This window comes from Doryrhamphus excisus, linkage group LG8, assembly GCF_037039965.1.
Source record: "Doryrhamphus excisus strain RoL-2023G ecotype Guam linkage group LG8, RoL_Dexc_Guam_v1.1, whole genome shotgun sequence".
In the NCBI taxonomy this organism is placed as follows: Eukaryota; Metazoa; Chordata; class Actinopteri; order Syngnathiformes; family Syngnathidae; genus Doryrhamphus; species Doryrhamphus excisus.
In genome coordinates this window covers 1,267,757-1,290,180 of record NC_136364.1, presented here as the reverse complement: position 1 = coordinate 1,290,180, position 22,424 = coordinate 1,267,757, and the positions used below count along the sequence as shown (strand labels likewise).

General features: G+C 41.8%; 2 protein-coding genes across 3 annotated transcripts; one reads left to right on the top strand and one right to left on the bottom strand.

Annotated features, from left to right (window-relative positions):
* The first annotated feature begins 801 nt into the window (after positions 1–801).
* Positions 802–8,418, top strand: LOC131134790 (protein-tyrosine sulfotransferase 1). 2 transcript variants are annotated; one of them, XM_058080402.2, is made up of 6 exons: positions 802–968; positions 1,225–2,242; positions 3,361–3,559; positions 5,134–5,184; positions 6,764–6,836; positions 8,120–8,418. In XM_058080402.2, the coding sequence occupies exons 2-5, from the start codon at positions 1,389–1,391 to the stop codon at positions 6,797–6,799; spliced, it is 1,140 nt and encodes a 379-aa protein (XP_057936385.2). In that variant the 5' UTR covers positions 802–968; positions 1,225–1,388; the 3' UTR covers positions 6,800–6,836; positions 8,120–8,418. The 2 variants fall into 2 exon arrangements, with proteins under 2 accessions (XP_057936385.2, XP_057936387.2); XM_058080404.2 differs by lacking the exon at positions 5,134–5,184.
* Positions 8,419–8,707: 289 nt separating this feature from the next.
* LOC131134789 (aldehyde dehydrogenase, dimeric NADP-preferring-like) lies at positions 8,708–20,428 on the bottom strand. Its single transcript, XM_078792598.1, has 10 exons — positions 20,342–20,428; positions 15,553–15,710; positions 14,969–15,200; positions 14,242–14,327; positions 13,028–13,236; positions 12,331–12,448; positions 12,122–12,263; positions 11,886–12,052; positions 10,789–10,888; positions 8,708–10,488 (listed from the first exon to the last, which is right to left on the bottom strand). The coding sequence occupies exons 2-10, from the start codon at positions 15,706–15,708 to the stop codon at positions 10,175–10,177; spliced, it is 1,524 nt and encodes a 507-aa protein (XP_078648724.1). The 5' UTR covers positions 15,709–15,710; positions 20,342–20,428; the 3' UTR covers positions 8,708–10,174.
* Between the last annotated feature and the right edge of the window lie 1,996 nt (positions 20,429–22,424).

Here is a 22,424-nt window from a genome sequence, read left to right as displayed (position 1 = left end):
TTAGGGAAATACAGAAGTTCAGAAGGAAAACAGCTTTAGATAAATAGATTTTGTTGTTGCCACTGTTAGTATTAGTATTGTTTTGTTATATTATTCTATTTTAGTTTGTTTTTATTAATTATTTATTCATTCATTTTCTACTGCTTTTCCTCACGAGGGTGTATGTCATGTGAATAATAGGAACCGGAAGTGTGCTTATATGATCCCCAACCAATTCAGTCTTCTTAAATTGCTTTTTTACAATTCCATTTGGCCCTGACATTGGCTGTCCACCAGTCCAGGGTGTATCCCGCCTCTCCCCCGAAGTCAGCTGTGATAGGCTGAGGATAAGCGGCACAGAAAATGGATGGATGGATATTACATTAGAGATTTTTTGCAAGAATTAAAGTTGAATAATTGTTTAACTATTATTTTCCGTTGGTAAATAATTATGAATCAAATTACTTTTTTGTGTAATGTATGTATATTATATTGTATGTCCAGACATACTATATATTGACATAATCAGTAAATTGCAGCACTTCCTGATGTTTGCTAAACTTAATGTAAATAGTAGTATGGAGTTGTAAATGTGATGTGGAAAGATAAACATTAAAGCCTCAATCTTTGCATTGAAGGCAGCAGGTGAGAATTAGCACATCAAATAGATTGGGTACATTGTTTTAACACCACAACTTAACAGATGTATTAGATTATTACTGTTATTTTTATTTTATTGTCAGGATGTTTTATATTGTGTATCGTGTACACGCATTAAAAGGTCATTCCAACAGGTGGCGCTAATGGTTTGCTAACCGCTAACAAATACCAACGAGGAAGAAGAACGGTGAAAAACCGACGAAGAAGACTAGAAAAACAACAACAACATGGGAAGAAGGAAGGTTTCGGTGATTTAAATGTCCGCGTTTTGTCTTCATAACCTTTTCTACAGCGTCATTAGTCAGTCGTAGACGTGTGCCTGCATTCAGGTATGTTTTGTTGCAACGTTGCCCTGCTAGCTTCTCTTGTGTGTGATGCTGGCGATGAATAAATGCTGCTTCTCCAAGCAATGACGCTTTTTAGACCAAATGTGTTGAAAATGCTTCGTTTCTGCTGGTGGTCAGGGCTTCACAAAATGAACATATGTAAACAGGTTTTTGCTGATTTGACACAATCGATCTGTTGTACGTGAAATGTACATGGAATGTATCAATTAATCACCTTGGGTGATCACTTGTCTTCCAGGGCAGGCCTCATGGAGCGGGGCTTCAAGTACCTGCTTTGCACCAGGAAACTAAGTCCAAGCTAAGTTCCCAGAAAGATGCCTAAAGAGGTTTCTTACCCTTCTCTTCCCCATCAGTCACCCTAATTTATACTTTGAGGAGAGTCTGCTCCTGGCAGCTGGCAGTATGCTAGGAAAGGTGAAACACAATTTATTGATCATATGCTTGGTCATCAGTTCGGTCACTGTCTTCTACCTGGGGCACCATGCCATGGAGTGCAACCATCACATTGAGGAGCGAGACTCTGCTGCATTTTTGCCTCTCTCAGCAGTGGGTGGAAGCGTGCGAAGCGCACTACAAACAGGCCAGAATCTCAGCATGCCTTTCTTCTACACCAAAGACATGCCGCTCGTCTTTATCGGTGGCGTTCCCCGCAGCGGGACCACACTCATGAGAGCGATGCTGGACGCCCACCCGGAGATCCGTTGTGGTGAAGAAACACGCGTGATCCCACGCCTGCTGGCAATGAAACAGATGTGGAGCCGTTCCGGGAGGGAAAAGATGCGCCTGGATGAGGCCGGAGTAACGGATGAGGTGCTGGACGCCGCCATGCAGGCTTTCCTGTTGGAAATCATTGTCAAACATGGCGAGCCAGCAAACTTCCTCTGCAACAAGGACCCATTTGCTCTCAAGTCGCTGTCGTACCTCGCCAAAATATTCCCCCGTGCCAAGTTTGTGCTCATGATCCGTGATGGTCGTGCTTCAGTGCACTCCATGATCTCTCGAAAGGTCACAATTGCCGGCTTTGACCTGGGAAGCTTCCGGGACTGCTTGACCAAATGGAATCGGGCTGTGGAGACCATGTACACACAGTGCCTGGAGGTACCTGATAAGTGCCTACCTGTGCAATATGAACAATTAGTCCTCCACCCTGAGAAATGGATGAGGACGCTTTTGAAATTCCTTGACATTCCATGGAATGACGCCGTTCTCCACCACGAGGAGCTGATCGGGAAAGCAGGAGGAGTTTCCCTCTCAAAGTAAGTCAAATGGTCATGGAACAGGTGAAAGCAAGCGTGTATTAAAGGCTTGAGTTGTCACACCGTTGTACAGTTTCACACAGGACTGTAATCTATCAAGTCGGGTTGGCTAATTTGCATGAGTGGCCTATGGTGAAGATTTTCAAAAACTCACACTCTATGTTTGGTGTGCTCAGGTAAATCGGAGAAACCTGAGTCTTTGTTGAGCACCCGTCAATCAGTGAAACTTCAGTCTTGGTTGGCTACCCATGAGTGAGGGAAAGTAGAGTCTTGGTAGAGCACCCGTGACTGAGGGAAACCCGAGTGTTGCGCGAGCATCTGTGAGTCAGTGAAGCTAAAGTATTGGCAGAGTACCCATGAGTGAAACTGGGTCTCTGGTCGAACACATGTGAGTCAATGAAACTTGACTCTTTGGTGGAGCAGCCGTGAGTCAGTGCAACTAGAGTATTGGTGGAGTACCCGTAAGGTAGTGAAACTGGAGTATTGGTGGCGTACCCGTGAGTCAGTGAAACTAGAATCTAGGAAGGGGAAAGGATTAGATTAGCAGTGACACAATTAATGACATGTTTGCGGTTTTACTGTTGACTCGATAATATACATATATACAGTTACTATGGTACCCATTATGTCATTGTATGGTCATGTCACCTTGTACTTCGGTACGTGACAAAAATAAAAAGATTAAACTATATTAGGAAAGCAGGAAGTGAACAAATGTAACCGTTACTGATTGTAAAAGTACCAGATGGAGGGGTAGGATTTAATAAGCTTTGCTTCTTCCTACTCCTTTTTGACATGTGGAACTGTGAACTGATTATGTGATGCGCTCAATTGTAATCTGATGCATGTTCAAATGAAATAAAACCATTACCATATATATGAAATGATTAGTCATGTTAATAAAGACAATTTGTAGATGCGTTCTATATGAAAGCATTCTTAAATGACTTGTACTGTGATCTGGTCCAATGTCAGAAATAAAATCAAATCAAATTCACTTGACCTGAAAACACTATAAAATGTTGCTTAGCTCATGAAAACATGCTAGTGTTTAGCACTCAGTTACACAATGAGTGAATAAATTACATTGAATTAATCACAGCATCACCTTCTTCCAGGGTGGAGAGGTCCACCGACCAGGTCATTAAGCCTGTCAACATGGAGGCCTTGTCCAAATGGGTGGGGAAGATCCCAGCTGATGTGGTGAGGGACATGGCCGTCATTGCTCCCATGTTGTCCAGATTGGGTTACGACCCTTATGCTAACCCCCCCAACTATGGCAGCCCCGACCCCAAAGTCCTGGACAACACCAGAAGGGTGAGTGCAGATGATTTCACTTTGCCGTTGCCACGTCGTGTCTTTTCATAAACACATTTACTTTCTACTCTCCTTTGAGGTGCTAGGAAAAGTACATTCAAGTTCAGTAGATCCTAGTACATTCTGCGAGCTTGACATTGATGTGCTCCACAAATTTTGGATCAACATTTTCAAGAAAAGTTACAGTTGTATTTAGGACTGCATGATAATTCTAATGAGATTATGAGGGAAATGTTGAAATCTGTTAACTAATCATTAAAAAAGAGATTACCTGTATTGTGCGGGTGAGCTAATCAAGCACTCCTTTTTTCTAATGTGACGTCAACAGCCTGTCATACATTTCCCTGAGATCACTTGTAAACCAACATTGTCTTTTTGCATTAGACATTTTACATGCTGGTGATGGGACACAAAAAACATTTATTTCAAATAAATATTAAAGTAAACTAGGCTGTTCATCAGTTGATCAAAGGTTGAAGAGCACAGCCCTTAAAAGGCAAAATGGTGGTAAAAATGTGGACTGATTGTGATTTAGTGTCAGGTATTCACACTGTCATGATCTATTGATGGCAAAGGCAAAAAAGGTTTGTCTCTTTGAACATGGTTGGATTATTGAGCTGCATAATCAAGGCCTCTCGTCAATACTTCCCTGATTATGACCCCCTGTGCCTGACATACACATGATGCACACATATATCTCATCTGTATGCATTGCACTTCTTCGCAACAGTCTGGAAACATATTCCATCCCTAACAAAGTATCGTGTATCATCGTATTATTGAGACAGGGTAGGACAAAATTAATTCTGCTTACTACTCCTACTCCTTTTTGGACATGTTGAATTGTGCAAACACGTGATGTTCCTCAGCGTGATGTTGCATGTTCCAAATAAAGCATGACCATGACCATTGGCCAAGACCAAGGTTCCAAAGGTGCAATAAAGTTCATCTAATCTAATCAAATCCATGCAGTGTAGTGGTGAGCAGGCATTGGCTACACTCTGGATGATAAATCTTATTATATATCAATCACAGTGACAACACATTGTAAGGGCATTCTACTCCAGAAGAATAGCAGTGAAACATGGAATAATATACCCTATTTTACAGACTATGAATCTATACTGCAGATTATAAGTAGCATCAGTCGAACAATGTGCAATGAAGAGTATAACATGATTAAAACATTGACAAAAACATTTTAAAGAGATTAATCACATTGTTCAAATTAATTAATCGTGATTAATCACAATGTTTCACTGTCTGAAATATGGCCATTTTTTCTGTTCACCAAACAACACGCTAACCGGGGTGGACGTTAACCGAGGCACCGCTGTATTTAGGATGGAGCTATCCTCAGAACCTGCTTTTTTGGATGAAAAAACAGTCGTATCCAACAGCCATATTTCAACAATCAAAACCGCACTGTAAAGTACACTGTAACGTTCTCAAAAAACAATGATGCACCTTATAATGTTGTTGTTCTACTTCGCTCCGCTTGATTGACTGGCCATATCATCATCCATTGGTGCAGTGGACCTAAAGCCTCTGAAGATGATGCTCTGTTTTTCTAGGTATTTAAAGGTGAATTTCAACTTCCAGATTTCCTCAGAGGAAAATCCCAGGTATTGTACAAATCATGCCTGTTGCTAATTTTTTTTTAAGGAACTTATTTACTTATTTAAGTGTTGTGCATCTTTTTCCTGGTACAACAGAATATAAAGTATCTCACGGAATTTATAATTTGATTTTTTTAAGAATTAAAAGAATGCAAAACATGTTATGAATGAAAAATCTGTTGTGTGGTGTCACCATATTTGAATTATTGTGTGGAGGTATGGGTAAATAACTATAAAAGCACACTTTATATAAAAATATATAGAAATGAGTACATTAAAGGCAGCTGTTGTTGAAATTCACTCAAACAGATACATTTATGCACAACAACCACCTGCTACCCAACAATGCACAACCTTTTTCTTTAGCAGGGAAAAATAAAATTAAAAAAATGTTTACTTGGCGTGTATGATTATTAGCGAACGGCTGCTTCCAGTCAACTTTATTTTTCACACTTCCACCACCAGAGTGCAGCACACACAGCGGAAAACACCCGTCCCTCGCGCCTACCCCTCCGGGTGGCAACACCTTCCCTATCGATAGTTCCGGGGTGAATTATGTTCCGGGGTGAATTATGTCCCGGTAACCGGTAATCACTACAGCATAAGTTTATTTTTATTTACTGTAGTACAAAATTTATTGTAGTACAAAAGCATGCTAGATACGCAATCCATGAACTCAAGGAGAAAATTACATGCCAAATCAAAGATCCGCCCACTTTTAATGCAGTTCGGCGCAGGATCGGATATATGGATAGTCCGGTTATATCGGTATTTTTTCCGACTCCCGAGAATATCGATATAACGAGACTTTACTGTACGTATTTGTAACCCCAGATTACAGATAGCCTTCTGCTGTGCCCGCTAACCTTGAAGGGACAAACGTTTAAGCTCTACAAGAGGCCACAAAGTAATTCACATAATGTGTAACATATGTTATACCTGTGAAATATAGATTTTTCCATCACACGTGCTAGTTGACCAAAAACCTGATCAGCCACCTGAAACGCCAGCAAAGCTCCAACACTTGGGGCGTAGTGTGTCACAGCATTTGAAAAATGCAAAAGGTTTGCCAGAGATGTCTGGCTTCATACTGGCTGCTCGGAGCGTGTGCCCGAATACAGTGCACCTTGCTGGGACATACCAGGTGGCTCCGCCCACTATATACTCCTCCCTAGCGGCGCCGTTATTAGCTTTAGGGTGCAATCACTTTTTCACACAGGGCCATATAGGTTTGGACTTTTTTTCTCCATTAATTATAAAAAGTTGTATTTAAATCCTGCATTTTGTGTTGCGTTGTGTTATCACCGGCTATTTCAATTTGTTTGATCTGAAACATTTGTGACAAACATGTAAAAAAAAAAAAGAAATCAGGAAGGGGTCAAAGGCTTTTTCACACCACTGTATGTACAGAAGACTAAAATATGTAAGTACAGAACTCTGGCATTCTGTGTACGCAAAACCTCCAGATAGACGTGCTCATTCTAAGAACTACAGTTCTGAGTGCATGTACCTTTTTATTACAAGGGACAAAAAGCACTATTTTAGCTAACCGAGCTAAAACTAGTATTTTTGACTGCCCATACAGATCCAGAGGTCTGCAGAAAGAGTGCATCCTACTTAAGACCAGTGACTTTTCCATCACTTCTACATACGCACAGGTATAACATCTCTGCACAAAAATATATGCATGACCATGACCAGTCACTAGTCTTGGAAAAACCATGAGCATTTACCACAGTAGTCTAGAACAACCATGTCCAGTTACTACAGTAGTCTTCAACTACCACAAGAAGTTACTCGTCTTGAAAAAACATGACTAGCTATTATAATAGTCCTGAACAACCATAACCAGTTACTAGTATTGGAAAAACCATGAACAGTTGCCATAGTAGTCTTGAACAACCATGGCCAGTTACAGCATATTGTAAGTCTTGAAAAACCATGAGCAGTTACTACAGTAGTCTTGAAAAACCACAAGCAGTTACTAGCCTTGAATAGCCTTGACTTGCTACTACAGTACTAGTCTTTAACAACCATAACCAGTTACTAGTATTGAAAAACCATGAACAGTTACTACATAAGTCTTGAACAACCACGAGCAGTTACTAGTCTTGAACAACCACGAGCAGTTACTAGTCTTGAACAACCACGAGCAGTTACTAGTCTTGAAAAACCATGAGCAGTTACTAGTCTTAAAAAACCATGAACAGTTACCATAGTAGCATTGAACAAACATGGCCAGTTACTACACAAGTCTTGAACAAACATGGCCAGTTACTAGTCTTGAAAAACCATGAACAGTTACTAGTCTTGAACAACCACAAGCAGTTACTAGTCTTGAATAACCTTGACTAGCTACTACTGTAGTCTTTAACAGCCATAACCAGTTAATAGTCCTGAAAAACCATGAACAGTTACCATAGTAGTCTTGAACAAACATGGCCAGTTACTACATAAGTCTTGAACAACCATGACCAGTTACTAGTCTTGAACAACCACAAGCAGTTACTAGTCTTGAAAAACCATGAACAGTTAACATAGTGGTCTTGAACAAACATGGCCAGTTACTAATCTTGGAAAAAACATGACACGTTACTACAGTAGTCCTCAACACCCATGGCCAGTTGGTGATCTTGAACAACCATGACCTCTTGCTAGTCTTGCAAACCTTTTGCTAGTCTTGAAAACCATGACTAGTTAGTCGCCATGAACCACTATGACTTGCTACTAGATGTGTACCGTATGCTAGATACTGTACCTATATAGACTGTGATTATATCCCTAGAGTCTGGATACATATGGTTGGCAGGAATGTATATTACAGTATATGTGTATAATTCCATGTCCACATGTAGGGACACGTTCTACTTTGTAATACTAAAGTAATGAAAAGTCTTTATATGTGACTGAGTATTTTCATTTGTCTTTGTCTTTGCCTTAGGAAAGGACTTGGCGCAGTGAGAAGGATATCAGAGTCATCTTCTCATGTATAATATATATATATATATTCTTGATATCACACAGCTTTCATCTGCCAGCCCTCAAGTGTTACAGTATGTATACTTCTGAAGAACTAAACATGTCTGCCCCATTGTTATGGTATTCAGAGAGAACCACAATACAGTGCCACCACAATAATTCTAGCAGTGATAACCTAATCATACGTTCTTTAAGCATGCCACTAAACTCATCTCATGTAAATATACACTTTTCCCTTGCAGTATTACCATGAAATGTTTTTTTTCATCACCATATTCTTTTCTTTAGAACGCGCATGCAGAGGAAGTAACACAAAGCTCGTGATGTCATCAAAGTTTGTCATTGCTGTCTGAGTGACAATATCCAAACGTATACCATATTATACAATATATTGCAGTATTGATTTCCTGTCCTGCCTCGACGGCCAATGACTGTTTTTGTGTCACTATACGATACAAACCCTCCTCATTTGTTGCAAGATTGGTTAAAAGAAAGTCAAGCAAGAACAATAATGAAGTCAAAAATGTCATTGTGTGTGGTTGATTAACATAAAATGTTATTTTAATTACGATGGTTGACAGAAATGATGAGCTACTGTCAACAAGCTGACTGTTTTTCAACCAGCTTTGCTTTTCTTTTACAGTAGTGAAGATTGGAATGACATTCACGGATGGCAAATTGGCCAAAACATTCATGTTAGATGTGCCAAATGAAGTAACTTATCATGAACCACACACCTCGTATGGCTCTACTTACAGTGCATCCGAGAAGGATTCACAGCGCTTCACTTTTTCTACATTTTGTCATGTTACAGCCTCATTCCAAACTGAATTAAATTCATCTCTTACCTCAAAATTCTACACAAAATACTCCATTATGACAATGTGAAAAAAGGTTTTTTTGACATGTTTTGAATGTATTAAAAATAGAAAACAAAAAAATCTTTCCGGATGCACTGTATGCATGTGAGCTGTCCACATCTGAAAAACATCAAGACCAACCTACGGTCACGTTTGGCAGATAGAAGCTTCAACGCTTGTGTGAAGTCTAACCTCACCACGTATCCACCAATATTGCAATCCACCAGACTGCAAAGCCATCAGCAAAACCACCATCACATTCATGGAAAAAAGTCTTTCATTTATTGATTAGCTTCAGTTTACAAACAGTATTAAAAAGAATACATGCAAAGACTTACTAAATTCGAAAATTGTCGGCCTTGCCTATAAATGCACCCATTTAGTTTTTTTCAGTGTTGAAAAAATTACGTGGCTCTCAAGGAAATAAATTTTTTTAAATGTGGCTTTCATGGCTGTCTCAGCCTATAGAATATCCTATAGAATAGGATATTAGGCTGTAGAGTTTATGTTTCTTGTATTACATACTCCTGCTAAGCCCTACACTATAGGATATGATATTAGGCTATAGGGTTTGTGTTCCTTATATTGCATACTCTTGCTAAGCCTTATACTATAGGATAGGATATTAGGCTATAGGGTTTGTGTTCCTTATATTGCATACTCTTGCTAAGCCTTATACTATAGGATAGGATATTAGGCTATAGGGTTTGTGTTCCTTATATTGCATACTCTTGCTAAGCCTTATACTATAGGATAGGATATTAGGCTATAGAGTTTGTGTTCCTTGTATTGCATACTCTTGCTAAGCCTTATACTATAGGATAGGATATTAGGCTATAGAGTTTGTGTTCCTTGTATTGCATCTTCTTGCTAAGCCTTATACTATAGGATAGGATATTAGGCTATAGAGTTTGTGTTCCTTGTATTGCATACTCTTGCTAAGTTCAATGAGGCTGTGAATACTTGGGAACATTCCATTCTTTCTTTTTGATTCATTTTGCAAACATCTTCCATGTTGTGTTTAGAAGTTTTTAGGGAAAAAGGGATGTATTCCATTTTGGAATAAGTCTGTAACGTAACAAAAAGTGTTGCATTTAATGACACAGGGAAAAGTGAGGAATACATAATTACATGAAATGTCCCGTGGGCGTGACTGTCTAGTTATAAAAGCCCCTCCAGTACCAGCAGGTACAATTCAAGCCTGCGGCGATGAGCAGGATGACGACCAGCGTGACGAGCAGGCCGACAGCGATGACGGTGGCCGTGACGGCCCAGACGTACGTCTTCTTGGAAAGGTCGATTAAGGGCGACTTGAGAGCCATGCGGGCTCTGCTCGCACGCTGGCGATCCTGAGGCGGGTAACGGGAGAGGTTGACACTTTCCATGGCGAGGGATCGCAGGAGACACGCCCTGTGGTGGCTCAGCTGCTCAAAGGTATGCTTTCCGTGGTACGAGCCCATGCCACTCTGACCTGAAATAAACATTAACATGTTGTTGCATCATTGGCCAGATAAACATGCTGGCAATTAATACTTTGTAATATGCTTCTGTCTGTAAGTAACGTGCAAATATAATGATATGATGAGGAATTTGTTATTCATAGGAATTCATAGTTGTTTCATAGGACACTAATTATGTCTAGATGGAGATTGTAGTCAGCCACTGACTAACTAAATACACACATATGACTATAATTCATTTGTCAATACAAAAATAATTTTGTTTTGTGATTAAAAATATACACAGGATAAGTATGTATATGGCATCTTACCAACACCGCCAAAAGGTAGTGAGCTGAGTGTGTAGTGCATCATCACATCGTTGACTGTCACACCTCCGCTGGTGGTTTCCTCAATCATCTTTTTTATCACCTTGAAGAAAACAAGTGTGGTGTGATAGTGCCCCCCATATTGTCATTCGCACCACAACAATAATGCTACATTTTTTGAATCAGTCTTTGATAAATTGTAGAACCTTGTAGAAACTTATCCTGTATTTTTTCCCCCCAATTGCTGTGACCATTTTTGCACAAATGCCGAAAATGGTCCTATCTCGCAATGATAAATAATCCTTTAAAAACTTCCAGGAGCCAAACGGTGATCCGGATCACCCCCAAATTGTAAATATTTCTTCCATATCCCATGTCCCACAATTCCTGAAAATTTCATCCCAATCAAATCCATTCAGAACTTTTCAAGTTATTTTTAACACAAAGAAACATAAAAGCCAGCAAAAATACAACCTCCAGCCTACCTGATTTACCAAGCACATCTCTACTCAATCAGTGTGGCCATTTTGTGATCATTTGACATTATATAAAGTCTGAATTCAACACGTACTACAAATAATTTTTCACCCTTTGGTGAGCTACTGAAAATCAGATGGTGACATAGAAGACACCTGTGATGTCTTTTCGTTCATTCAACATCCACACACACATAGTGTTTGGAGGACAAGACATCATTAGTATCACAACAAGACAGCAAAACTGCTCAGTGACACTTTAAATAGTTTGTACATTCCCCATAGCTACTTCTCCGTGGGACAAAAACAAGCTCCAAACTAAACACATTGTCTGTTTGTTTCAAAAACAAAATGTTACTGTGTTAAAAAGTCACATTTGGAGTCCCAATTAAATCTTGTTCTCGATCAGTTCCAAATGTGAGGTGTCGTACTGGCTCTGGAGGACATCATCATCATCATCACCGCCGCCCTGATCCCTCCCCAGCAATTCTATGTGACGCAGTACACATGTATGGTTTGGTGGCACATTAATCCGAGCATCCCGACTAAAAATCAAATCATGTTAGTGACCCCACCAGTAAGTAATCCCCCCCACCGCCGAAGTTCAAGGTGCTTCAATCTCACCTTCTTGTCATTGGAGAAGATGTATAGCGCCAGGGGCTTTTCTCTCTCGTTGACAAAGTTAATGGCTTCCTCCAAGCCGCTCACAGTCACGATGGGCAGCACAGGACCAAAGATTTCTTCCTGCATCAGCCGGGAGTGAGGGGGCACATCCTTCAGCACGGTGGGGGCTGTGTGAGCAAAGAACAGCATTCAGCTAAGTCCGCACGGCTATGTACTAGCAACCAGTACGCTCCTACCGATATAGCGCTCTGACGCGTCACACTGGCCACCTAGCACGGGGGCATAGCCCTCCATCAGGGCCACCACCCTGTTGAAGTGTTTCTGGTTCACCATGCGACCATAGTCGGGCGATGACTTGGGATCAGGGCCGTAAAACTCCTGTGGGGGATCAAAGGTGTTCCACTAACCTCACCTGTTCAGGAAGTTGATTCAGGAAGTACCTTACCATCAGGGTTTGCCGGATGCTTTCTACCACGCGGCCTTGAACACACGGCTCACAGAGGATGTAGTCTGGAGCAATGCATGTCTGGCCGCAGTTGATAAATTTTCCCCAGGTAATACGACTAAAAAGAGAAAAAGAACAAAAGTCATGAGTGGAACGCCATCCATGCAGACAAAGGCCGGTTCCCTTTAAGGTCCCTCGGTTTTTGTGACTTAATGATTATATGAGTATGTGATTATATTGCACATTACTTACAGACAGAAAAATATATATACGAAAAAGCGTCTGGTATGCTCCATGAATTATTGCAGCCACCAGGTGTCGCCCCCACCCCACTTTATCCTACAGGCAGCCCAAGTTCAATGATATACTGTAAATACAATATTCCATAAACACCTTGCAGGACTGGCCCGACGATGAAAATGATTTCTACTGTTAGTGTTGCAGTACTGCAGTATTGCAGTTAGCCATGTGCGGATCCATACTGAAATATCAATTCTTCAATCGATCCACACATGGCTAACTATGTTTGTCTATATGTGACCTGCTGTTGACTGGTGACCAACCCAGGGTGTGCAGCTGGGATAGGCTCCAGCACCCCCGTGACCCTAGTGAGGATAAGCGGCATAGAAAACTCCAGGAAGTGTCTCCAGGATGTAAAAAGGTTACTTGTGAAGTGGTAGTGGTCGTGGATGGTTACCGGCAGGCGACTCTGATGTGACAGTTCTTGTCAATGTAGCAAGGACTCTTCCCCCCCAGCTCCAGCGTCACCGGGGTGAGGTGTCGAGATGCAGCCTCCATCACCACTTTGCCCACCACGCTGCTTCCCGTGTAGAAGATATGGTCAAATCTGTGCTTCAGCAACTCCTGGGTTTCTGCCACGCCACCCGTTACCACCGGGTACAGATCCTGCACATCACACGGACATCTTGCTACACTTGGGCATTCATTTGACACAATTCTCAAACGACTCAAATCGACCGGTAAGAGTCATTAGTTTTTAACACTGCACATCTGTTTTAAGTCAAATGCTGGTGGATACAACCCTAGTTTATTTCTACCACGTATTCCTGTCAAGTATTACTAATTGCCGTGAAAGATGTGTGCTGACATTTTCTGTGTAGTACCGTAAATTGAAGATTGACTGTACATAATTAAAAGAGACTTATTAGCATTTTTGCTATTGCGACAAATACGACAAAGCTTAAACGCCTGATAGTGATATTTTCTTAGCTTAATTGAAGAAATATCGTAATATTTGTCCCCCTGTTAAAGCACTACAACTATTCAATGGATTTAAAGTGTGATAGGCTCCAGCATACACTACCACTCAAAAGTTTGGGATCACTTGCAAATTTCCTTTTTCCCCCAAATTTTCATGCATTTCAAAAACATTTTTATCCATTTCACAAACAATTAAAATTAATCAATTTTCAAAGAACAATGTACATTTTTACATAGAGGCCAACTATCAACAACTGTCAGTCCTCTGCATCAATCTCCTGGTATGAAAAGAGTAAACTACTTTGCAGATTTGACCTGAAAACGTATCTGTGTGGCTCGCCCCTGGCTCCCTACTTTGACCTTCACACATAGTCAGAGGGCAAAATGAAGACTTTTACTGCCCATTAACTGCACAAAGCATAAGGTTAAGAAGTATTTCCGTCTTTTGGCCTCTTAAAGGCAGTAGCAGCCCCTGGCCCTTGCCTTGAGGGCGGCATCTGGCGCCGATCTGATTCATATACCTTTAGACATGCAAACTTGACAGAACATGGTGGACAACGATATCATTCAATGTCAAAGCGGCCTTGAGGTTTTCTACGTTCTATTTGCATGGATAAAAAAAAAAAAACACGCAGCAGTGGGTCTGACTGTAGGTCATGTGGATGTGAGCAACAATAGCAGTGATCAGACCTTGTCCAGGTAGCGAGGCAGCAGGGTCTCGAGGAGGAGAGATGAGCAACCACTTATCTCTGACGGCTTCACCACGGCTGCATTGCCTGCAGAGACACAGGAGCCGCTTCACAGGACAAGATCACCACACACGTGAAGACATCTCATTGTTTTCTATCTAAATGGACGTCAAGGAACCGACAAGAACATTCAAACCTGCAGGGGTGGAATGAGACAAAAAGTCCCAAACCTGCACCTTCTGCACTGATGGGGCATGCATGTACCATGACACTGTTGAAGAGTAGACTAATTGCACCATTTTATTCTGTAACTGGTGACAAAGTGTCTGCCTAACTTGACGCTGCAGGTATGCAGGAACCCTTGCACACAATCACCCCCCACCCATGCACCAAGGATCGTGGAACCCTATGAACGCCTCTTGTTCTGCATGTCGTGATAAGCGGCTCTGATGCTGCAAACTGGCTCACTTTGTTGTGTTTTGTTCCCAGGAGTTATCTACCAAGGCAAGGCACGACTATTAATAAATAAACAGCCATCCATCGCCCATCGGGGAAACTCACAGTAACCCCATGCCTGACTCCACTATTCACCATTACCAAAGTGGTGGTGACTCTGAAATCTCCTAGAAGCCATAAATGCAGCACTGCTGTACAATACCTACTGCAACCATCACAGACACAAACCTAAGTAGATGCAGCTACAGCAGTGGTGTATTTCTTCATTGTACCTGCAGCGATGGCTCCCACCAGGGGTATCAGCGTTACGGCCCATGGGTAATTCCAGGCCCCGATGATGAGCACCAGGCCCAGTGGCTCTGGGCGGATGTAAGCCTCGTCCGAGACTGTGAGAAGAGTCTTCTCCACCGGCCGAGGCGACGCCCACTCTGCCAGTTTGTCCAGCGCCAGGTTAATCTCGTTTTCGATCCCGATCAGCTCCAAAAGTGAGGTGTCGTACTGGCTCTGGAGGACATCATCATCATCATCACCTCGATCCCTCCCCGGGAAATATGAGGTAGAAGTGCATAACAACATAATAACTAAGTTTACTTTTATATTTCCAGAACAGACTGTATAGGGATATACTGTATGTACTGTAGGTGAAATACTACTAATTATAAATGAGTCTAATAAGTTATCCTGGCTTATGAAACACACATGATTAAAGTAGAAATTGGCCAATCCACATGATGAGTGTGGATTATTGGATTAATTAATTAATAGTGTGGATTAATACACTGTGTGTATTAAAAATATCATTCTAGAGGTGGAATGGTCCAGAAAGACGGTAGCAAAGATGACACGCCAGACTCACCCTGTTGATGTCCTGTTTGAGAGCCGTGGTGATCTCAGCCTCGCGTTCAGTGATCATCCTCTGCAGAGCCTGGAGCTGCTGCAGCCTGAAGTCAAGAGGACGACTTCTGCCGCTCACAAAGGCCTCCTTGGCTCGCTGTATGACCTCCCACTCCATCGCTTCCAAGGAGACAGAAAAAGATGGATGGAGCGGTTGGCCAGTACAGCTTACATGTGTTGCTATGGTAACTGCTACGGTATCAATATACACATGCTAGACATCCACGGAACTGCAATAAGGTAAAAGCTAAAAGCTCTCCTCAACAGAAGACAATTGAAAGCACCAGAACTTAAACGGGCAAAACCAACAAGGAGTCTGAGAGCAGCATATTAGTGATGGGAACTCCTTTTATAACTCACTCAACAAATGCAAGAAAATAGAGCAAACTTTAAAAAAGGCAAAAACCATCAAATACTATGGCCAAATACCATCAAAGTATTACTTCAGCCTTACCTGTGAAAAATAATCCTGTGAGATGGTGGACTGGAAACCGGTTGCTACAATTCCATGTACAACATGAATTAGGCATCTCGCCCCTTCTCTTGCCACATCCAATATGGCGGTGATGTCCACATATGATTCACATTCAGGCACATTCAGGCGGCGGCGTCTACGTCAACTCTCACAACAATTCCACCCATCAGATTTAATAAACCTGTGAGCACGTCAGGTTCATGTTCTCTCAACGACAGCAAGTCTAGGTGAGTAATGGCAGTTAGCGCCGAGTCTAGGTGAGCAACGGCAGTTAGCGGCGTTTCTGGGACAGTAACGGCAGTTAGTGGCGAGTCTAGGTGAGCAACGGCAGTTAGCGACGAGTCTAGGTGAGTAACGACAGTTAGCGCCGAGTCTCAGAGAGTTACGGCAGTTAGCGGCGAGTCTAGGTGAGCAACGGCAGTTAGCGACGAGTCTCAGAGAGAACGGCAGTTAGCGGCGAGTCTAGGTGAGCAACGGCAGTTAGCGACGAGTCTCAGAGAGAACGGCAGTTAGCGACGAGTCTAGGTGAGTAACGACAGTTAGCGGCGAGTCTAGGTGAGCAACGGCAGTTAGCGACGAGTCTCAGAGAGAACGGCAGTTAGCGGCGAGTCTAGGTGAGCAACGGCAGTTAGCGACGAGTCTCAGAGAGAACGGCAGTTAGCGACGAGTCTAGGTGAGTAACGACAGTTAGCGGCGAGTCTAGGTGAGCAACGGCAGTTAGCGACGAGTCTCAGAGAGAACGGCAGTTAGCGGCGAGTCTAGGTGAGCAACGGCAGTTAGCGACGAGTCTCAGAGAGAACGGCAGTTAGCGGCGAGTCTAGGTGAGCAACGGCAGTTAGCGACGAGTCTCAGAGAGAACGGCAGTTAGCGGCGAGTCTAGGTGAGTAACGACAGTTAGCGACGAGTCTAGGTGAGTAACAACATGTTAGCGGTGAGTCTCAGAGAGTAATAGCAGTTAGCGACGAGTCTAGGTGAGTAACAACATGTTAGCGGTGAGTCTCAGAGAGTAATAGCAGTTAGCGACGAGTCTAGGTGAGTAACGACAGTTAGCGGTGAGTCTAGGTGAGCAACGACAGTTAGCGACGAGTCTCAGAGAGAACGGCAGTTAGCGGCGAGTCTAGGTGAGCAACGGCAGTTAGCGACGAGTCTCAGAGAGTAATGGCAGTTAGCGGCGAGTCTAGGTGAGTAACGACAGTTAGCGGTGAGTCTAGGTGAGTAACGACAGTTAGCGACGAGTCTAGGTGAGTAACGACAGTTAGCGGTGAGTCTAGGTGAGTAACGACAGTTAGCGACGAGTCTAGGTGAGTAACAACATGTTAGCGGTGAGTCTCAGAGAGTAATGGCAGTTAGCGACGAGTCTAGGGGAGTAATAGCAGTTAGCGACGAGTCTAGGTGAGTTACGGCAGTTAGCGGTGAGTCTCAGAGAGTAACGGCAGTGGAGAGACTGTTAAGTAACAGAAGTTAGTGGCGAGTCTCGGAGAGTCACGGCAGTAAGTGCCGTTTCTGGGAGCGTAACAGCAGTTAGCAGAGCGTCTTGGTGAGTAATTGCAATTAGTGGCGAGTCTAGGTGAGTAACAGCAGTTAGCGGCAGAGAATAACTGAAGTTAACAACAAGTCTAGGTGAGTAACGGCAGTTAGCGGCGTGTGGAGGTGAGTAAAAGCAGTTAGCGGACGTTTCTGGCAGAGTAACGACAGTTAGCGGTGAGCACCGGAGAGTAACGGCAGTTAGTGCCATTTCTGGGAGCGTAACGGCAGTTAGCAGAAAGTCTGGGTGAGTAACGGCAGTTAGCGACGAGTCTCGGTTCCCGGGTTTGAGTGCTCGGCGTTAGTGAGTGAGCAGCTCAGACAGTAACAGGGAGTGCAAATGAGAATGGTTTTGAGGCAAGGATACATTCTTCATTTACATAGCTAGCATCAGCAGGGTTAACAGACACTAATACCCACAAGTCCCCGGTTCAAGACAAAATTGAACGACTCGGTCACTACCTGACCATGACTTGAGCATACAGTATCAAGAGTCCCTTCATTAAACACAACCCATGTAACAAACGTAGTAGCATTTGAAAGCTAACTACTCCAATGCTAGCATCATGTATCTCCTGCTGAACAATCTTATCCACTGGTAAAGATATATACATCATATATACATCTTCACATCTACAAGCAACGCAGCATTTACCTTCTCTTTTTCTAGCATGCCTCTCAAGACCAGGCTTGAAGGTGGAAGAAGCCCCACATACTGTAAATATTTCTATAAAGCAGTAACTGGATAGAGTTGTAAAATAAACCTACCTAATGTGAAAGCATGGGTGGACTGTGTGGACGGGGTCAGGTATTGCTCCTTTGCTATCTTATCACAAAGTGGATCACGTTTCTTATGGCTGCGGCTTTGCTGAGCCCCACTGAACATTTGGTCTCATTACAGCCCGTTTGAATTCCCCATCACAAATGCAATTCCACATCAAGCAAGCACACGCTTCCTTTGCAAGGCAAGCCTGGCCCACACCTCTGTCATTTGTAAATATTATTATGAATATCATCCAACACGCTAAAACCAACATTTGCGTTCTGTAGAATAGCATGACTTTAGCTTGTAAGTGTGACTACGGCCATAGAGTACATGTATCATGAGCTGAGTAACAGCGTTGTGAGTGAAATATTGTTGGAGGATGAACCTTCATATTTGAATGAATCATTTACTGTATCGCCACTCATCAGGCTATCATCAATAAACTTCAATCATTAATGAAGAGTTATCTTCATCGGGTCACTGTACGCAAAGTGTCTTAATCCCATGGTTAGCTAATGTCTTCAAGGTATGTTTTACATCTGTTTATACAATAGAAGTAGGCAATTTGCCTAAAAATAATATTTATATTTAAAAAATATTAAAGGTGTACTTCTTTATCTGTCAAGAAATCAATAAGAACTATCTTAAGGTATCAGGGGAATGTATATCTATGAAAAACAAGCTAAAGTATGACTTAATGCAGTAACTGAAGGAGGCTCTTTAGCTAGCATTGATGGATTCCACTTTCCCTCATAGGGCCAAAGTCCTGCAGGAATCCTTCCCTGTGGTCATCACTTACTTCTCCACAGTTCAGTGGAAAGAAGTCGAGTTGGGAATTCCAAACATCTATCTTAAGTGACATATTGCATATTAAGGGCTTTGTAGAAGGTTTGCCACCAGCTGCTTATAATGATCTGCCTTGTCCTTTTCAAGAAACTCTGATGCTAAAGTACATTTCGTGCTAAGACATCTGCAATACAACTGATGTCCAGACATTTTTGCGTGTACACCAGTGTAGTACAAAAAGCTGGGATAATACAGTAAATGTGTTCAACATCCTTCAACCCCTTAGTATTCAGTACTGTTGTCAATCACCAGCAAAGCCCAAGCAGTCAGGATGTGATGAAAGAATGTATCATAGATATACAGCAGTGCCTCCAAACGCTCAGTACATAAACCCAGGCAAGCTTTTCCATAGGAAACCGTGGAAATTACACATCCACTATATCTTTTTTTCTCAAGACCTGATAACTTTTTTAAATTGAAAAAAAAAATTGCAAAAAAATTAATAAATAAATTGTTTTTTTAAAGTGAAATTTAACCTAAATGTAAGAAGTATTGGAAGAAATTAGGGTGTGACCAAATATCATGACATCACTACCACCAGGAGAACCATAGTATAGAGGGCAGGGAACCACCTGCTGTGCCCCAGCAAGGTTCACTGTGTTGGGACACATGCTCCAAGCAGCTGTTTTGATGCCACGGAGGTCTCTCAAAGCTTTTACACTTTTCAAACACTGTGACACTGATGTTTCACGTGACTGGTAAGGTTTTTTTTTTGTGTGGCTTCCATGTTCTCTGTTAGTAATGGTGCCGGTGGAAAGAGTTGTCGAAAGAGTGAGCTGCGATTGCTGGAAATCCTACTCATCCATTGCAGACACACAAAAACATGAAGAAAATCCATTTTATGGAGAGTAATGATACTCATACATGCGGTAAAATGAGGAATGGAATGGACTGAAGACTCTTTCTCCATCTTTGTACGTATTCAATCCTGTTTCTCACCTTCTTTATCGTGTTGCTGATACCTTCCTTGGCCCCGTGGCATGTTATTTAGTAGTGGCACACAATCAAAAGCGCAGGTAGAGTGAGTGAGTGCTCAGTTTCCTTGGAAGCGTAGCGTACAGGGCGAGAAAACCAACCGGGTGTGGGAGCATCGGAGCAGTGGGGTGTTGTTGGAAGAGCCAGGTCTGGGAGTAAACCTACCTTGAATGAGATCCTGGAGTGGGATGTGGTAGACGAAGGCTGATCCCTACACGTTCCTCCAAAGTCTCCCAGGAACACCACCCATGAAGAATGATACTGTAAGAAGCAGCTGGCTTTGGAGCAAACAAAGACTCCAGTGTTGTTTTTTGACACAAAGACGGCCTTTTGTCCTCTGGAGTGTGTGGATGATGCTGGGAAGATGCCAGTGGAAGGTGGAGGAGACAATCACAGCCAGCATTGTCTGCTGGAAACAACAATGGTCTTGTCGTGTGCAGTCCGCCTGTGGGATGATGGCTTAGCAGTCACACCGTTATTACCCTACATCGACTGTGGAGCATTCCGCTTTGGTTTGTCTTTACAGAAAAAGAAAGAAAAAAGTTTGACATTTATGAGAATAAAGTTGTAAATTTATGAGGAATAACATTATAACAAGAATAAAGACCAAATTCTATGAAAAAAGCCCTAAATTCATGAGAATATAGTTGTACATTTTGTTAATTTAGAAATTTGTACATTTAGAGCTTTATTTTTTGTACATTTATGGCTTTATTCTCATGAATTTATTCCTTTTTTTCTCATAAAATTATTACAGTAAAGTCTCGTTATATCGATATCGGTTAAAACGAATTACTACTTATTACGATACTATTTTCATTTCCCGGCAAATTTCTAGTCTTTTATGATATAATTAGCTCCGTTAGTACGATACACGGTTATTATGATAATCCGGTTACTACGATGCCCTTTTCATCTCCCGCCAGCCAATTTGGTCTGCTTATATCGATACAAAAGCAGCTTAAATCAATCTTTGCTTAAGGATTTCAATACCAAAAAAGAACACGGCGAACGGCTGCTTCCAGTCAACTTTATTTTTCACACTTCCACCACCAGAGTGCAGCACACACAGCGGAAAACACCCGTCCCTCGCGCCTACCCCTCCGGGTGGCAACACCTTCCCTATCGATAGTTCCGGGGTGAATTATGTTCCGAGGTGAATTATGTCCCGGTAACCGGTAATCACTACAGCGTAAGTTTATTTTTATTTACTGTAGTACAAAATGTATTGTAGTACAAAAGCATGCTAGATACGCAATCCATGAACTCAAGGAGAAAATTACATGCCATATCAAAGATCCGCCCACTTTTAATGCAGTTCGGCGCAGGATCGGATATATGGATAGTCCGGTTATATCGGTATTTTTTCCGACTCCCGACAATATCGATATAACGAGACTTTACTGTACCTTTTTCCTAAAAAATTTACAACTTTATTCTTGTAATTTATTTATTCTTGTAACTTAGGAGAATAAAGTCATAATTGTATCAGAATTCATGAGAATAAAGTACATGTAAATAAATGCAGAAAAAGCAAAATTATAAATTTATGTAAAATTACAAAAGAAAGAGTCGTAAATTTGCAAGAGTAAAGTTATGCATTTACGAGAAAAAAGATGTAATATTACAAAATAAACATATATATACATATATATATATATGTTATATATATATATATATATATATATAACAATATATCTACATTTACAAGAAGAAAGTGAAAAATTGTTGAGTAGTTGTCATGACCCGTGTTGTCGCTTTGCTGCTGCCTGCTGCCTTTTCTCTGCAGTGCACCCTGGCACCCTGACCAGCAGTAATTTAGACCTGACTATTTAAGCTCTGCTCTGAGACCAGTGCATTGGCAGATTGTCCCTCACACTCCTCCATGCTGCCTCCGCTTGCTCTCTGGCTTTTAATCAGCCCGCTAGACTTATTCTGCAGTGTTTTTCTGTTGTCTGGTTTTCATCCTGTTCAACCTTTGGTCAGCAGCATTTTTTCTTCTTGTTTCTTCTGAATAGTTTTTTCCTGTTTGCCTTTTGCTGCAGTGTTCTGTTTTTTGTATTTTTTCTTCGACCTCCATAGCTGTTCTAATTGTTCATTTCTATTGTTATTTTGTACTATACCATATTGTGGACACTCTCTCTTGTAATAAATATTTTTTGTTCCAAAGTTTGAGTCTGCATCTTGAGTTCCAGACCGGCTCATGCCAATTCTTGACGAATGTTGTAATTACAACAACAGAGTGGTA

Coding starts and splice junctions, on each gene's coding strand:
- LOC131134790 (XM_058080402.2), top strand. CDS start 1,389: ATGCTAGGAAAGGTGAAACACAATTTATTGATCATATGCTTGGTCATC. Junction 3,560..5,133: donor TCCTGGACAACACCAGAAGG/GTGAGTGCAGAT, acceptor CTGTTTTTCTAG/GTATTTAAAGGTGAATTTCA. Junction 5,185..6,763: donor TCCTCAGAGGAAAATCCCAG/GTATTGTACAAA, acceptor CTGCCCATACAG/ATCCAGAGGTCTGCAGAAAG.
- LOC131134789 (XM_078792598.1), bottom strand. CDS start 15,708: ATGGAGTGGGAGGTCATACAGCGAGCCAAGGAGGCCTTTGTGAGCGGC. Junction 13,237..14,241: donor TGCCTCGCTACCTGGACAAG/GTCTGATCACTG, acceptor TGTGATGTGCAG/GATCTGTACCCGGTGGTAAC. Junction 10,489..10,788: donor ACTACCTTTTGGCGGTGTTG/GTAAGATGCCAT, acceptor TGTTTATTTCAG/GTCAGAGTGGCATGGGCTCG.